The following is an 18,018-nucleotide window of genomic DNA, read 5'->3' on the forward strand; positions in this document are numbered from 1 at the left end:
AGCGCATGAGGATTTTGATTTGTTGATGGGGAGAGTTAGAAGACTGCAGGCTACTCTGCCCAGAACTGGTGCAGTCCGAGTGGGATGGAATAAGCCATTATAGTGACAGCTTAACTAATTATTGCTGCATTTTCCATTATCCGTTTTCTTGGCTAGTGCCTGACCCAAAGAGAATGCAGTCGCAGGTGCACTTAGAATTTCAGAAAAGTTTTCAAGCATATGATTATAATAACTTTGCACCATCAGGTGCCGCACTGAATCCTGAATAAACAAGTTAGTCGGTCACAATATGGAAGGCTGGGTTATAATTGGTGTGTTAATGTTCTGAACTTATTGTGAATTTTGAGAGAGTAGGCAAGAGCTTGGATATATTCATATATTGTACAGGTGTTTAGAGTAAGTGGCTGTGAGATGGGGCACATTAAAGTAGTTGTAATTATATCAGGGAGTTTAACGAAATATATAAATTAAAACATACCTAATAACATTTTAGTAAACACAAGTTCTGGCTGCTCAGTTTCACTTTATCCCATTTGCTAGGAATAGAACTTGAGAAGCTGTTGTCTTGAAGACTTTTGTTTTTAAAGCAAGCCGCCTATTGGGGCAGATAAAGTAACTTTATTTTTTCTCTGCTTAAAGGTTGCCCGGGTTTTCTATTACCTTTGTGTGATTGCACTTCAGTATGTGGCACCTGTGATTATGCTTCTTCATACAACACTGCTTTTAAAAACCCTGGGTGAGTGTGAATTGTCAGTTTGTTTTCTATTCCAAATAAGTGGGGAAACTTACATTCTTCTTTCATTGATCTGTCTAAAATACTGTTGAATCACAATTCTCAGGAATTCTGTTCTCTTGATGGTTGTCTTGTAAAGACAACAACTGGTTTGGTGTTCATCCATAACAGACCAGAATGTCCCAGGTTTGATTCCTTACCTCAGCCACTGCCGTGGTTGGTGGACTGCAGCTGGCCTCAGTGCCAATATAGAGGAAAAATTCAAAAACACTTATGCTTCTGTTCGCTACCCAGAGATCCCTGTTGGAAAGAGTGTGCATGTGGACATCAAGTAAGAACCCGATTGAGCTTGCCTGTGATGCCTCCATGGTGAAGAGCGTGCCGGCAGTCATTGTGTTGGCTTACACATGAAGAATTGCCACTTGGCCATGGTATTGGAGGGCTGCAGTTGTACCCCATTAAACTGACACCTTCCGAGAGGAATGAAAATTGGGGAGCAGGGAGAGTGGAGAGCCAAAAAAAATTGCAACAATTTATATCTCTCTGATCATTTCTGCCATAGGCTGTTCAGTTAAAACCTACAAAGTGTTTTGTTCGAGACAAGCTGTATGAATCTTTAAAAGTTACATGCAAAGCAGTTGCTACCATTCATTTTTTCTTAATGAAAGTTAATGTGTTTAAACAGTTAAGAGTAGTTCTATCTTTGTAGTAAAACTAAAAAAGATTGGGCAAGACTTTAAGGGTGTTTGCTCCATTGCTACTGAGGATATGAGAGTGCCCTCTATTGGCTGGTTGCTTGTCCAATTTCTTGACTGCAGTAATGCTTGTCCTTACCTAGGTTTGACTTCCTGTTCATAATCTTGCTCCCTTTCTGAGTAAAATGCAAGATAACTGCTAGTAACACAATTCAACTCTTGAGACTGATTGTAAATTGGACTTCTAGTACAATATTATTGCATCTCTCTAAATCCAGTTGCCAGTGGAATTTTATTTGTGATTTTTGAATAGTTCAGTTCTTGCTTTTATACAAATTATACATATGTTGCCCATTTCCAGGTTTATTTTATTATTTAAAGAGGAGGGATCAATGCAAGGGTTTTATTTTTGTCAGAAAAAGGAAAAATGGGCAAGCGCGAGAGAGGGTAGCGGCAACAGGACACTGGGAGAGGGGGCAAGGTCCAACAGGACACTAGGAGGGCAAGGTCCAACAGGACACTGGGAGAGGGGGCAGGGGCAACAGTACACTGGGAGAGGGGGCAGGGACACCAGGACACTGGGAGAGGGGGCAACAGGACACTGGGAGAGGGGGCAGGGGCAACAGGACACTGGGAGAGGGGGCAGGGGCAACAGGACACTGGGAGAGGGGGCAGGGGCAACAGGACACTGGGAGAGGGGGCAGGGGCAACAGGACACTGGGAGGGCAAGGTCCAACAGGACACTGGGAGAGGGGGCAACAGGACACTGGGAGGGCAAGGTCCAACAGGACACTGGGAGAGGGGACGGGCAACAGGACACTGGGAGAAGGGGCGGGCAACAGGACACTGGGAGAGGGGGCAGGGGCAACAGGACACTGGGAGAGGGGGCAGAGTTTGTGATTGCAACAGAGCCCCTGTCAACTTTTAAGAGCAGGTTAGATAGGTGATTGTAGGATAGGAGAATAACGGGATGTAGAAACAAGGTGAGCATATGGGATTTGCATGCAGGGTAAATACCAACATGGATTGGTTGGGCTGAATGTTTTCATGTTGTAATTCTATATAAATTTTGAACTCTCATGTGAGAATAGTTGATTGTTGGGAATGTTGGATACCAATGAAGCATTTTCAATAAAATGGTGACCAAGTTGAATCTTAAGTCTGTCACTCAAATCCATTTGTTGGAATTTTGACAGTTTTAATCTATGGGTTGTTGGCTCATCAGAAGTGTTTCATTTTGAGATGGGGAAGTTGGAGAAAAGAAATAAAACAGCAAACGTTGGAAATACTCAGCAGGTCAGGCAGCATCTGTGGAGCGAGAAACAGAGTTCAATTTTCAGGTCGATGACCTTTCGTCTGAACTGGAAAAGGTTAGCAATGTAACAGGTTTTAAGCAAGTACAGAGGCAGGGAAAGGGGGGAGGAAAGAACGAAAGGGAAGATCTGTTATAGGGTTGAAGGCAGGAGAGATGAAATCACTAAAGGGATGATGGTGTGAGGCAACAGGAGATGGTAATGGGACAAGCAAAGAAGCAAAAGATGGGACTAGAGGAGGTGTAAATGAGAATATCCGAATCATCAGCAGCAGCTGCCGTTTGGAAAAAATGGGGGCAGAGATTGACATGAAATTGTTGAACTCTGTGTTGAATCTGGAAGGCTGTAAAGTGTCCAATTGAAAGATGAGGTGCTGTTTCTCAAGCTTGGTTTGAACTTCATTGGAACCGTGTAGGAGGCCAAGGACAGAGGGGTCAGAGTGGGAATGGAACGGAGAGTTAAAATGACAGGCAACTAGAAGCTCGGGGTTACGCTTACAGACTGAATGGAGGTGTTCCACTAAGTGGTCACCCAATCTGCGTTTGGTCTCCCCAATGTAGAGAAGACTGCATTGTGAGCAGCAACTACAGTATACTAAATTGAAAGAAGTCAATTTGGAAAATTTTAGAGAAAAGAAAAACTTCTTATACTCCAGGTGTGCACTGCACCATGTGTTTTAGGAAAAGGGAAATAACCCTTTTCCTTACCTTTTTATTATTGTTTAGAAGATCCACGTATGTCCTTTTTAATAGATACGGTACAGATTTGAAAAATCTATCTTAAGTAACTGATTGACAAACTGGTGTTTCGTTTATCTTTCTTGAAACAGGTAACCAATCCTGGGGTGTCCTCTCAGAATCTTCCTATGTGTCTCCTACGGAGATCGTTGAAGCCTCCAATTCTGTCAACTCAGCTACCCTTGTAGCTAATGAAAACAAGAAGCTAACAGTTGCACAAATAACAATGGCACTGGGTGGTCTGCAAAATGTTTTTACTCCATTACTCTTCCGAGGCCTGCTCTCCTTTCTAACCTGGTGGATTGCAGCTTGCCTGTTCTCCACAAGTCTTTTTGGTCTTTTCTATCATCAGTACCTGACAGTTGCATAAGTGACTAGCATAATAAACCTGGACTTCAAACTACTCTTCTCGATCTGAATCTAAAATCAAAGCCACTTGTTTGGGGCTAGAACAAAAGGAAAACTTTAAACCATTGTGGAAACAGCATATCACTAAAATACAGAGCACAGATCAACCTGCTCATTTCAAATGCTTTCTCAGGGTGAATAAATGTCTTAACAATTTGAAAACTAAAAGCAGGGATGATGTCATGTTTTTAATACCATGGATAGGTCATTTATCACTGGTCTTTGATGGAACTTTGGGATTACTGGAGGTTATCAACAAAAGATAATTTGCCCTAATTGGTTGGTAAACCAGCAGGCCAGAGGTAATGGTATAACCATGAATAGGATTAAACTTTGATGGTCTTAAATCCCTGTCTCCACTTATAAATTTGCATTTGCTGTGAAATTACAGCTCATCTGAAATTTAAATGCAGTCAAAATTTAGAAAAGGAATAGAAATGCAACAAAAATTATTTTAGAATTAGCTTTCCAAAATGCCAGTCTGGCTAATGTTGTTTGATTTGAATTTCAACATTTTTGTTATCCCTCAGTTTTTCCCAGCATACAGTAACTTGATCCTGTTTCTTCATTGAAGAAGCATAGTTATGTAAACATTGAGAAAATGGGGGAGTCCTTTCCTTTCTCCTTCTTTTCTTCTCCCCTCAAGTGCATATGGGGCCTTATTTTATCAGTTCTAACCCCACGGGGATTTTAAATATAACATTAAGGATTTATTTTTAAATGGTTGTAAATTTTGAGCTAGAAATGTTAAGCAAATCCAGTTTGAACAACAAAAAATGGCATTGATTGATTTCTTAGCAGTAACTGAGCCGTATGTTAAAATGAGTTGTGTTTATCCTTCTGTTGGGCAATCCAGCATTTTTCACTGTGAAGAAGTCTTTGCAGCTGGAATATGAATATAACTACTGTATATTACAGTAAAGGTTAAATATTTCAGATTTTTAAGGGAACAAATTTCTTTCAAGTTGTGGCTGTTGCTAAAGAGAATTTGATTTGTTGCTTGAGGTGAGGCATTAGGTGGGTGATTTTTTTAAAATATTGTTTTTGCATTGTCCAAAAAGCCCTGCAGTACTATGGAACTCATGCTGCGGCTGTCTCAGTGGAGGAAGCATGTTTTTTCAAGCGCATCAGCTGTAACTGCATTAAGTGGAAAAATTATGGTCCCCAATTCTTGCATAACATTCTCAAATCCAGTGAGTGAAATATCATTTGCTTGTTGTTGGATTTACTTTTCTTTGTTTGATGTTGCAACATCTTAACTTTTCCACAATAAAATCTGCTGCTGAATTCTGATTTTCATTATAGACAGAAAGTCGCAACATTACAAATTAAATGTTTATAATCTCTGTTTAATGCACTTCCAACACCAGTAACAACACCTTGCAGTTATATAACATTTTTCACGTACCAAAACTCCACAAAGGACTTTACCAGGGGATCAGATGATACTAAGCAGGAATTGGGAGAAAAGTCTATTGAGCAATTGCATAAGATAAAAGGCCAGAGATTAAAACAGTCTCCACTAGCTATTTTAATGGTGAACCTCTGACATTTCCATCATGATTTTAACATTTTAGAAATGTTGAACAATGAAAAGAAAAGACAACAGATACTTTTGATTTTTTTTAAATTACATTTAAAGATGTTTTAATAATCAATAGTCTATAAAAACTGATGATTGCACTACCCCAGTATTATGTTGAAATTCAATAGTTGATATAGGAAAAAAAATTAACATTTTAAGAGTATTCTCAAGAATGTGCCATGCAGTTTTTCCCTTTTTTTGTTTTTGTTATTGTATTTTATTTGCCTTGTATATTTGTTGCAGAGCAATATCTGTTCTTGTGGACCAATTAAATGCTTTGAGTTCAGGAAAAATGAGTAACTTCACATTTCATTTGTAAGCAATTGATAGAAATGCTGCACACGATTAAATAGTCCTCGGGCTATAGATTTTAATCCAGTTTGCTAAGGACATGCAAATAACATTAATTTCAAGCTTCCAATAATCCTATTGGATTTTGTCATTTAAAGTACAAATTGTGTATAGCATGTTTGAACAATTGTAATTAAGACAAATCATAATCTGGTCAAAAAGTACAAAATGTAGTTCCATCCATATTTTTCCAATGCAAGTTCTTTTGTTACATCATCGGCCACCATCTCTCCATTTTAAACAATGCTTCCTTTGAACGGCAAGTTCAATTTCTCATCTAACTATTTTTGTATGTGAAGTGCATTTACAGTAGATGTAAATGAAATAACAAAAACTTATCAGACCAGTAATATTGAAATTCAGTTTATAGAATGAAGTGCCAGAAACAGAGCAAGTAAGTGTATCCGACTGTTTATAGTGAGACCTGTCTGATTGTTAAACTATTAACACTCAGTTGTAATAGCTACTAATTTGTATACAGTTGTGTGTTCCTAAGCAAATAAAATTGGTCATTTCATGTTCCTTGTTTATGTAATAACATCTTCCTCTGTGAATGTGACTTTTACTGACATAAGTTTGAAGAAAGTATGGTCATGTTAATGGAATTATGGCCATACTTGAAATCAGAATTGTAAGAAATTTGAATTGGCTTGTACTTGAATTGATTTAACTGTTTGTCATAACAAATTGATCTTTATAGATAAAATTATATAGTTATCAGTCTCTGTTCTGCACTATTATACAGAAAGACAAGTAATATAATAGTAAATCTTTGTAGGCATTACTGGCAAGTTAGTGAAAAATGGTTAACTCACTGATCCTTCTTTCAAAAGCTATAGACCGATGTAGTTTGCTCCAGGTCATCTGGTCAGATTATGAATTGTTCACTGCTAGCTGAAGTCGGCATTGACCATTGTCATAGTTGTAGTGTATGTGCCTTTAAGAACCCCAGGTGTGCTGTAATGCCGGTAATGGCCACTCGGGCTATATAAGCCTGTATATTGTGTATATCCGTTAGAACCCCCCCACCCCCCCCCAAGACTTTGCTTAGTAAAAACCTATGAACCAACTCCTGTCTTCAGTGTCTCTATCAACACACGGACACTACAGTGGCGACGAAGTGGAAACGGACTTACCTGCAATTCGGCAGCACCTCAAGGACATCGATTCCTCGGGTGTCCAGAAGACTCAAGAAAGTGAGAGAAGCTGTGGTTTCACCAGCTGGCCAAGCTGGTGGCAGGTACTGCGCTAATCCTTCCTGGGCGTCAGGCTGGGCTGCAGCGGCTGGCTCTATAGCTGAGACAGGCAGCGAAATCGGAGGCAAGCAATAACGGACGGGGAGGGAGTACTCTGGAGACGGTCGGCGCTGCAAGCAGGTCGGCGTTCAGACCTGGAGAAAAAGTCCGGCGGGAACGAGTCTCCAACTGTAAATAAATTTTAAAAAAAGAAAAAGAACGGAAACCGCGGAAAACAGCGTTGTCATCGGCAGCAGCGGCGGGAAAGCGCGGGAAGCGCCATATCTTTTCTGCAGAAAAGAAAGAAAAGCGCGGGAAGCGCCATATCTTTTCTAAAATGCCCAAGTCTGGCAATATTGATGCTTTTGATAGCAAAATAGAGGATTGGACCACACATGTGGAAAGGGTAGAGGTATATTGCACTGCAAATGGAATAGAAGATGAAAAAAAAGCTTCAGTACTGCTGAACCTAATGGGCGCAAAGGCATACGGGCTGTTATGAAATTTAATCACTCCAGCCAAACCAAAGGACAAGAATTTTAAAGAAATTGTCGATACCCTGCAGGAGCACTTAAACCCATCACCGCTGCTGATAGCGGAACGATTCAAATTCTTCAAGAGAAATCGACACAAGAATGAAAGTAACGCTGATTACCTCACCGAATTAAGAAAGCTATCAAAGTACTGCCAATTCGGGGCAGGACTAGCAGATTATCTTCGAGACAAATTCGTCTGCGGTCTCTTAAGTGAAGGAACACAAAAAAAGCTGCTTTCTGAAAAAGATTTAACACTGGACAAGGCTTTCAGTATGGCTGTATCATACGAAGCAGCAGCAAGAGGAGCTGCAGAGCTCCAACAAAAGACACAGGACTTCGGCACCCATGAAATGACACGGTTTCGAAAGATGTTATCGCTGCGGCAGATCCACCCATAACCAGAGGGACTGCTGGTTCAAGGACAAAGCATGCAGGCAATGCGGAAAGATTGGACACATTGCACGGGTATGCCGATCTGGGCAAAATAAATCCACAAACAGGAAGAAAAAAAAAATCAATAAAGAAAAGTACAGAAAGGTACAAATGATGACGGACAGTAGCTCCGAAGACCAGAAGAGCGATAGCGACTCCGAAAACAAGAGACTAAGCTGTCTCAAATTACATAATGTACTTGCCAAAGATGATTACCAAACCATTTGGGTTACCCTCACGATAGCAGGGTCCCCAGTTAAAATGGAGCTAGATACAGGATCAGCTCTAACCGTAATAAATCGACGGGATTACGAGAGGCTATTTCCGCATATACCTCTAAGACACATCCATTATCTTAAAAACATATACGGGGCAGAAAGTATACCCCAAAGGAAAAATAAGGGTGCCTGTTGTATACAACGGCAAAGAAATACAAAAGTTGTATTTATACATTCTACAAGATGGTGGTCCACCGTTGTTGGGATGTGAATGGATCAGAAAGATACGTTTAGACTGGCACTCCATTCAGGCACTGACGGTGACCAGTAAGGAAAAAAATGATGACATCATACCTGAACGATTAAAAGACATCTTGGCCAACGCCAAAGAAGTGTTTCAAGAGAAACTAGGAACCTTGAAAGGCATCACCGCCTCGATAAAAGTAGAAGATGCAGCAATTCCCAAGTTTTTTAAGGCAAGACCGGTACCATACGCAATTCGTCCAGCAGTCGAGGCAGAGCTGGAGAATTTGGAAAAGGCAGGCGTATTATCAAAAATAGATTGGAGCGAGTGGGCAACACCCATCGTTCCAGTCATGAAGAAAGCATTGAATAATGATAAATCTGAAGAACAAAAAAATTTGCATCTGTGGAGACTTCAAGGTGACTGTAAACCCGGTCCTTCACACAGTACAGTATCCTCTTCCGAGGATAGAAGATATTTTCGCCTCACTATCCGGAGGGAAACGTTTCACCAAAATTGACTTGGCACAGGCATATCTACAGATGGAGGTTGAAGAGGCCTCTTTAAAAAAAAATATCTCACGATAAATACACACAAAGGTCTATACCAGTACAATCGACTGGTTTTCGGAGTAGCATCCGCTCCAGCTATCTGGCAAAGAGCTGTGGAGCAAGTCCTCCAAGGGATTCCGGGTACTCCATGCTACCTGGACGACATCCTTGTAACGGGAGAAAACGACAACGAGCACCTTGCCAATTTGGAGCAGGTGCTCACTAGGCTGAGAGAACGGGGCCTACGAGCAAATTGCCCCAAGTGCAAATTTTTCCAAAATCAAATATTGTGGCCACATAATTAATAAGGAAGGGTTGCATAAGTCACCTGAGAAAATTGAAGCAGTCATAAAAGCCCCAGCACCTGAAAATGTTTCACAATTAAGGTCGTTCCTGGGATTAATAAATTACTATCATAAATTTTTACCGAACTTATCAACTCTTCTACACCCCCTTAATGAACTGCTACAAACAGGAGTGATTTGGAAATGGAACAAAGACTGTAAACGTGCCTTCCATAAATGCAAAGACTTAATCACATCCGAAGAAGTTTTGGCTCATTACAACCCATCACTGCCAATCAGACTGGCGTGCGATGCATCCCCTTACGGCATAGGAGCAGTATTATCGCATAAATTCCCTGATGGCTCAGAACAGCCGATAGCTTTTGCGTCACGCTCATTAAACTCAGCTGAGTGTAACTATGCCCAAATCGACAGGGAAGCACTCGGCCTGGTATGGGGAGTGAGGAAATTCAACCATTACCTACACTGACAAAAATTTACCTTGTTGACTGATCATCAACCCCTCATCTCCATATTCAACCCTAAAAAGGGTGTTCCCATTATGACAGCGCAAAGGCTACAGAAGTGGTCCCTTTTTCTAGGGGCACACCAATACAACATAGAATACAAAGGATCAAAACAGCATGGGAATGCTGACGGTTTATCGCGCCTACCGTTGCCAACGGTAGAAGAGGCACCTACAGTAGACACAGTGGAGATGTTCCACTCTACCATAGTGGAATGTCTACCAGTAACAAATTCTGCCATTGAAAGGGAGACGAGAAATCACCCGACTCTCACGGGTCTACGATTTAACAGTGAAGGGATGGCCAGCACATGGCGAACCACTGTTGCCAGCATTCTCGCAAAGAGAACAGCTGTCAGTATGCCGAGGAACCTTGATGTGTGGATCCAGAGTGGTGATTCCACACAAACTCCAGGATAAAGTGCTAAAGGAGCTTCACGAGGGGAATCTGGGTGGAGTGAAAATGAAGAACCTAGCCAGGGCGTTTGTATGGTGGCCAGGTATCGATGGAGACATCGAAGAAATGAGCAAGAGCTGCCTAGGATGCCAGAAGGTCCAAAACGCTCCACCACAAGCCCCTCTACATCCATGGGAGTGGCCCTCATCTCCCTGGCAAATGGTACACATCAACTTTGCTTGTCCATTTATGGACTCAATGTTCTTAATCGCGGTTGATGCACACTCCAAGTGGCCGGAGGTAATAAAGATGTCCTCCACCACCACGGAAAAAACCATCACAGTATTAAGGACCATATTTGCCAGGAATGGGCTGCCGGAATAGATCTGTTCTGATAATGGACCGCAATTTGTGTCCGAAGAATTCAGGAAGTTCTTAAAAAAACAATGGGGTTAAGCACTACACGTCCGCCCCATACCATCCTGCCACCAATGGATTGGCTGAAAGGTTTGTCCAGACCTTCAAGAAGGCCATAAAGGCATGAAGACATAAAACTTCAGCACAAGGTGGATAACTTCTTATTCGCATACAGGAATGCAACACATGGTTACCAACCAAACTCCCGCCATGATGTTCTTCAATAGAAACCTAAGATGCCGGCTGGATTTGGTCAAGCCCAACATCAGAAGGGACGTGGAGAACCGGCAGTTTCAAGGCATGAATGAAAGGCCAACTAGAACCTTCCAGATAGGTCAACAAGTTTTGGCCCGGGACTACCGTACCGAGAAATGGCAGCCTGGAACTATCTGCACAGGAGTAGGACCACTGATGTATACCGTGGACATCGGAGAAAGCATAATGCGCCATGCTGACCAAATCATAGTCATCCGAAAAGGGACAACCTACACCACAACTCTATACGCCTAACGATGAAGTAGAGATACCCATATCTACCTCCGATCCGGTGATACTGGAACCCGATGAACCCGACACTGGCATTGAAACCGAACCAGCCTTGCCAAAAGAACCTACTACACCACCAGAAACTACTGCACCACCGAGGCGTTATCCGGACCGAGTCAGGAAGCCTCCTGAGACTGACTTATAATTAATTAACTACAGCAATGTGTATATTATTTTTCTTATAACATGTAATTAATAATTACTTAAAATATGATGTACTGGTTAGCTAAAAGGGGAGGAATTGTAGTGTATGTGCCTTTTAAGAACCCCAGGTGTGCTGTAATGCCGGTAATGGCCACTCGGGCTATATAAGCCTGTATATTGTGTATATCCGTTAGAACCCCCCCCCCCCCCCCCCAGACTTTGCTTAGTAAAAACCTATGAACCAACTCCTGTCTTCAGTGTCTCTATCAACACACGGACACTACAATAGTACTTTAGTGGGGGGGGGGGGGGGTAAAAAGTGAAACAAGGCAATTGTTTCCCAGACTTTAAGACACTTCTACCCCCAAATCAAGATGGCTATTTAAGTCATTATTAGTAAAGTACCTTGCACAGTGTGACCATACAAAGGTGAAATCCCATCTGCACAATTGTAGATCTGAGATGGAGTTAGTAAGCTGAGGTGACTTATAATTAAACGAGGACTATAAAGTCCATGAAGAGTATTAAGGACTATAAATCTCACATTACATGTACATTGAGATTCAGTTTCAAAATTTGACTTGGCTAGTATCATGGGGATGATTTTAATGTCAGTGAAGTCAGAATCCTGGGAGAGCATTTGAACATTTGTAATTCTGATTCATAGTCCTAAAGTTGGTGCTTCAAACATAAATATATAATCAGGTAATCTGTGGCACATGGTTAACTATCCATAGCCAACAGTAAATGTCTGAGGCTTTTCTAAAGAATTGTACAGTTACACTTGATGTTTAGTTAGTGCAGTATTGCACTCCAAGGGCTTGCAGCCTTTCTTTTAATAAATCACTTATTGATTTGAATACAGCAGGGTATTTTCTTTCTGGTGCATATGTGGGTGGCTGTTGCTTGGTAAGATAAGATATATGTTGCAGTAAAACTAGTGTAAATTGGTCACCTTGGGGACTATACTAAACTGGTTGCTTAAGACAGATGTTCTTTGAAGCTAGGTAATATATTTTAGATTTGTGCTCTAAATCCAACCAAAATGATGCATGCAAATAATCATTTTATTTAGTGCAGGTTCATAATTCAATTTACTTCTGTTATATTGAGTATGGAATTGTAGAGGTTATTTTACTGGACTAGTAATCCAGAGACCTGGACTAATAATCCAGAGAATATAAATTCAAATTGTAGCATGGGAATTTGAGAATTTTAATTTAATACCAAATTGCAATGGTTCGAGAAGTTCCACCACCATCTTCTCTGGGCAACAAGGGATAGACAATAAAATGCCAGCCTTGCCAGTGATGCCCACATCTCAAAGAATTAAAAAATTAAATATCTGATTGAAATAAACTTGTATAGCAGCACTGAGTTCTGTCACATTTTTGATACAAACAAGTGACTAGACCACAGCACCAATACTAATGTGGGCTAAGATGCATAGCTCTATTTTTGGTTGCATAGCCTTGCTCAGCTACCTATCCCATTCCCCAATCCAATTTGGGATACTCTTGACAAGGAAATTCTGCATGCTGTTTATCTGCTGTTTACATTGCATAATATATTTTATAATATGTATGTGTTTCCCCCCCATTCTTTAATTCTAGTGGTTGTTTAAGGAGTGTCCCATGTTAACAGCATCACTAATATTGCTATTTTATAATGCAGCTCTCCTATTGCAAAATTTGGCCCCAAAAAATGACCCACTCATTCCCAGCTCCCAATAAAGGGGCCCTTAGTAGCAAAGATGCTCAAACCTCAAGGATAGCCTGATAACCACACACTCTTCATCCTCACAGGTTTGTCATAGGGTTGGCTGTATCTTTAATAACCAGACTTATTACTTATTACCCGGTGGTTGTAATTGCATCAGATGGTGACTGCTTAATCCAGGTCCAGATTCTGTTCCATTTAAGTTAATAAATAGTAGGTTTGGAGAAAAATCAATGTGACCAGAAGAACTGGTTTTGTAATTGAGTTAGGTTTCAGTACGGGGTAGAGGTTTTTTGATTATAAATATTATCTTATGAATCAGTTTTCTGTTTTATATTTAAAGTATTCTTGGATGTGCATGTTTTCCAATTTAAGATTGAGAAGTGGTTACACAAGCAACCTGATGTTTTTTCTAAGTTATATCGCAATGTCAATAAAGTAGTAGCAATGTATATCATCCATATTTTATAGAATTTAGGATTGGATTGTGTACTTAAAGCATTGATTAAAATACAAGGCAACAAAACTGGCTTCTTTTGCATCAAGACTGTGCCTAGTTTAAAGGGGCACCAAACAACAACTGTTGTATGAATGAACAATGTGCTGTATTTTATGCACAATATAAAACCTTAGAATATTGTATTTTAACTATTCTCTTCTACAGCATTTGTAACTAAACTGAAGTAAAGGTACAGTTACCGCTAGTGATTATTCTAAAGTGCAGCATGATAGCTATAACTACATAATGGCTTTAAAAAAAAAAAAGAAAGAAATGCTACTGAAGTTGAAGGAATTGAAGTAGGTTTAGCAGCTGAATCCATGCAATGACAGTGGAACCTGTTCAAGTGAATAAGCCATTTGAAACGTCGTCATTAAAAAATCTGTCATTGCGAGATATTTACTACTAGTCAAATAAAAGCTTGTGTACAATTCAGAGTGAAATGCATTAACTTTTTTTTTAATAGTAAATTTACTCAAAACATTCACTTATCCGGGCTATTGTCCCAAATAGCTCTCCTATTTTCCCCATAGCTTTTGTTGTCCGTGCCAATTTAAATGAACAATTTTCAACATCTAACTGAACAGCTGACCAGTGGCCTACCAATGCACATTGTCTGGTATGACTGCAGGCTAGGGGAACTTCAAAAGCATAGGATTTATTTCAAGAAAAGGTTGGGAAGGAAACAGTGGAGCAGAATGAAAGTGCTGTCCTTGGGCAGGTGGAGATAGCACAGAGTGTGATGATTCTCTGTACCTTGAAAAAGAGAGGGGGAGGTGAATGTGTGCCACTAGAACATATCTGTCTTCAGGTACATTAGTACAGGTATCTTTCAGATGAGATGTTAAACCAAGACCTCATCTGCCCTTTCAGTTGGACATAAGATCCCATGGCACTATTCAAAGAAGAGCAGAGGCGTTCTCCCTGGTGTCCTGGATGATATTTATCCCTCAACCAATATCCGTACAAACAGATTATTTGGCCATTATCTCATTCCTGTTTGTGGGAGTTTGCTGTGCGCAAATTAACTGCCACAATTCCTATATTACAACAGCGACTACACTTCAAAAGTACTTAATTGACTGTAAAGTGTATTGGGATGTCTTGAAGTCATGTAAGGTGCTATATAAATGCAAGTTCGTTCTTTTCTTGGAGATTGCAGCTTCCAAGAGGAGTTTGGTTCAGCACAGTAACATTTTAATTCACTTAAATGGATATTTATTTGTAGTCATAAAAGCATTGTGCACAGAGGTTTAATTTACTTGAGGTATTCACTTATCAGGTATTATTAACATAAGTGGGTGCCACTATGAGCAAAACACAAGACAATAGTATATAGAAATAATCCAAAGATTTTGTGAATGCTACTCCATGAATATGTACTGTTTTTTTAGTCTAAAGTCTGGAAGATCCTCTTGACATTTGGTTAATGAATACACAAATGGGTTATAAAAGATCATCTTTATGTATTAGATAAAAAGTATATTTTGTAGTTACCATTAAGAATAGGCTGCAATATTTTATATCTTTTAAAAGCATACATTAGCCCAAAATGCTGTTAAATCAAATAGTGTGCAGAGGTGACTCTCATCTGCTTCGAAATTAACTGACATGGTGAGTTGTCAATCTTGGTTGGCGTCCCACCAAATGGACGTGAGATATACCCAATGGAGAGCAGCTTAGCCGTTTGTTAGATTGTTATTGGCAAAAGACCAAGGAGCAGATTGTTGCCGTATCAAACTGAAAATGGTGCTTTTTGCTGGGAAACCGAAGAGGGAAAATTTACTCTTAAAGAGGGTGTGTTCATTTCTCAATTATTTTTTGATAGTGTTCTAGATTGGATTTTTTAATACTCCCACAATTCTGAGTTGGCTTTCACTTCTCTTTGAAAGGGTTTGACAACCATCCTTAATTTAAATGAAGCAAGTTGCCCTTTAACATCCCCAGTATTACATTGGGCTGGATTTTAAGGAGGAAGGTTGGTTTGTGGCGGGGGGGGGGGCCTAGAGGCCAGGTTTACCACGGGCCCTGCCGACTTTAACGGCAGGGCCTGATTTGCATGTGAGGCCTTGGATTCCCACCCGCAGCCAGCCAGACTGCAGGTGGGCCTGCGGAACTATGCCACGGAAGGAGGGTTCACGTGTGGGTTGGGCCGTTAAAAGGATCGGGAGGGGGGGAGGTCGGAGCAGACGATCGGGGGCCGGTGGTGGTGATAGAGGGTTGGGGATTGGATGATCAGGGTGGGTGAAGGGACAATAATGGCCGGCCACCAGAGGGAGGGAGGGGGGAAAAGAGAAGATCATGGCCGGCTGCAGCATCATCAGTTGGGGGGTGATCAGCAGCCTCGTTTTGGCGGGGGCTGTCTCCGATCGCAGGGGGTGGGTTAAGTAGGGATCCTAGATCCAGGAGGTAGGTGTAAAGGCACTTACCTCCTGGAACCAGAAGTCCCTGCCTTGCTGTAATTGCTGGGTTTTACAAATTGCGTAAAATCCCATCCACATGCAGTTAAGAACAGAATGGAGATTTTTTTTAAAGGCTTCCAGCCTTATTATATTTATATTGATGTCCCACCTCCTGGGAGCAGGTTGGTTGCCTGCTTCCCGTCCCATTACCGTTAAAACGAAGTGGGCGGGTTCAGGTCTGGAATTCAATTTTTAACAATTTAACTACCCCTGCACTCCAAACCCACCCATTTTTTTAGGTTAATACTCCCCCCATAGTATTTAGTTGACTGAAGTTATTGAACACTTTTCAGCTTTGTGACTGAACCCATAAAAGGGTTTACTGGTGGTTGCAAATCTGGTGTGTTTTGCTTTAAAATGTGTGTCCACCAGCTTAAGTTGTAAATGTTTCTGTCCTTTTCAGTTACGGAGCTAAAAGTTTTTAATGACTAAGCACAATATAATTGAGGTTGCAGCAGTTCAAATAGTTTAACGCAAATCGCTGCTTAATGCTAACTATAGAGTCAAGCCTTTCATTCAAACACAAAATTATAGCACTTTAATTATATCATTGTTAATGCCAATGTACTTGTAAACGCAGGTTTGCTTCTCATGACCTACATTGTGATTTCATGTTGATTTTGCCATTAAAACAAAAGCACATGATAGCATTTTACACCAGTCACTACCTAAGTTCATAATGATCTATTGCAGCAAAAGTGTTTCATTAGGTTGTTACAGATGAACCAATAACATCTATACCATTTCCACAGATGCTGTCTGACCTCTGTTTCCAGTATTTTCTGTTTTTATTTGATTTCCAGCATCTGCAGTATTTTGCTTTTCATTGCCGTGAGAAGCCTGCATGAGTACTAGCATTCTCATGATGTTGCCTCAAAATTTAACTCAAGCTTTTTCCATGTCCAAATATTTCCAAAGAATATCCCCATTTTATTAATGTAGTTACTAAATCTGTAACCAATGTAGATTTATCCTTCACAAAACAGAACAACTGCCTGCTGCTTTTCAAATAATTTTAGCTACTGTAGTCCCTGTCTTGCCTATTCAGATGGACATAAAAGATCCCATGGCACTATTCAAAGAAGAGCTGGAGAGCTCTCCTGGTGTCCTGACCAATATTTATCCCTTAACCAGCACGACCAAAGCAGATCAACTGGTCATTTATCTCGTTTGTGGGTCTTTGCTGCACGTGCATTGATTGCTGTGTGCCTACATAACACTTCAATAGTACTCCATTGGCTGTGAAGTGCTTTGGGAAGTCCTGAGGATGTGAAAGGTGCGTTATAAATGGTAGTTCATTCATTCATTCTTTTTTATATCACAATGGAATTATAAGCCTTTCATGGTTGATATGCCTAGATATCTTCAAATATCACTTATGTGTGCCTTGAAGTAGAAAACAATGATGAATTTTCACACACTCATCTGGGTTTTTTCAATCAAACATTTGAAAAAATGAAAATGTTAATTGGACAGACGACCATTGGATTGTACTGTACCTGCTCCTATTATAGAAGCTCCTTTGAATACAGTAAGCATGCATTTAAGATCAGTGTTGTGTATGTATGAAATTTGTACATTAAATTGGTTTTCTGTATCAATAATGCAAAGACCAAATATGTGAGTGGGAAGATATCTGTAAATAATGTCAAGAAATTTGTTAGTGGAACTGCTGCTGTTTGAATTTTTTGTACAAACTAAATAAAGTTCTCGGCTGATTGTAGCTTCTAGTGAATTCCTTTTTTTGAGCCATAATCTGACAATGCCTGTAACAACTTGATGTACTGTAATGGTTTACCTTTTTGCTATTGGTAAGTTCTGGCTTGCATGCCAGATGACTACACAAAGAATGATCTATTCCACAAGATAAATATGAATAGGAATCATAGCACTTGCAGCCAGGAAGACCCAACAGCCGCCCCCCACCTCCATCCCCTGGCCCCACTCCTCATTCATGGCATCCAATTGTTTCTTAAACAAGGTTTT

General features: G+C 40.5%; 1 protein-coding gene across 2 annotated transcripts in view; it reads left to right on the top strand.

The window, feature by feature from the left end:
- tmem161b (transmembrane protein 161B) overlaps positions 1–17,755 on the top strand; it is a 94,714-nt gene extending 76,959 nt beyond the window's left edge. For both annotated transcript variants that reach the window (XM_085989262.1, XM_085989271.1), the window contains 2 exons: positions 640–736; positions 3,571–17,755. In XM_085989262.1, coding sequence (XP_085845388.1) covers positions 640–736; positions 3,571–3,848 — 375 coding nt within the window. In that variant the 3' untranslated portion in view covers positions 3,849–17,755. The remainder of the gene's footprint in view (positions 1–639; positions 737–3,570) is intronic.
- Positions 17,756–18,018: the final 263 nt, after the last annotated feature.

The sequence above is a fragment of the Somniosus microcephalus genome, chromosome 1, assembly GCF_052327205.1.
Source record: "Somniosus microcephalus isolate GS21.2 chromosome 1, FLI_Smic_1.0, whole genome shotgun sequence".
Lineage (NCBI taxonomy): Eukaryota > Metazoa > Chordata > Chondrichthyes > Squaliformes > Somniosidae > Somniosus > Somniosus microcephalus.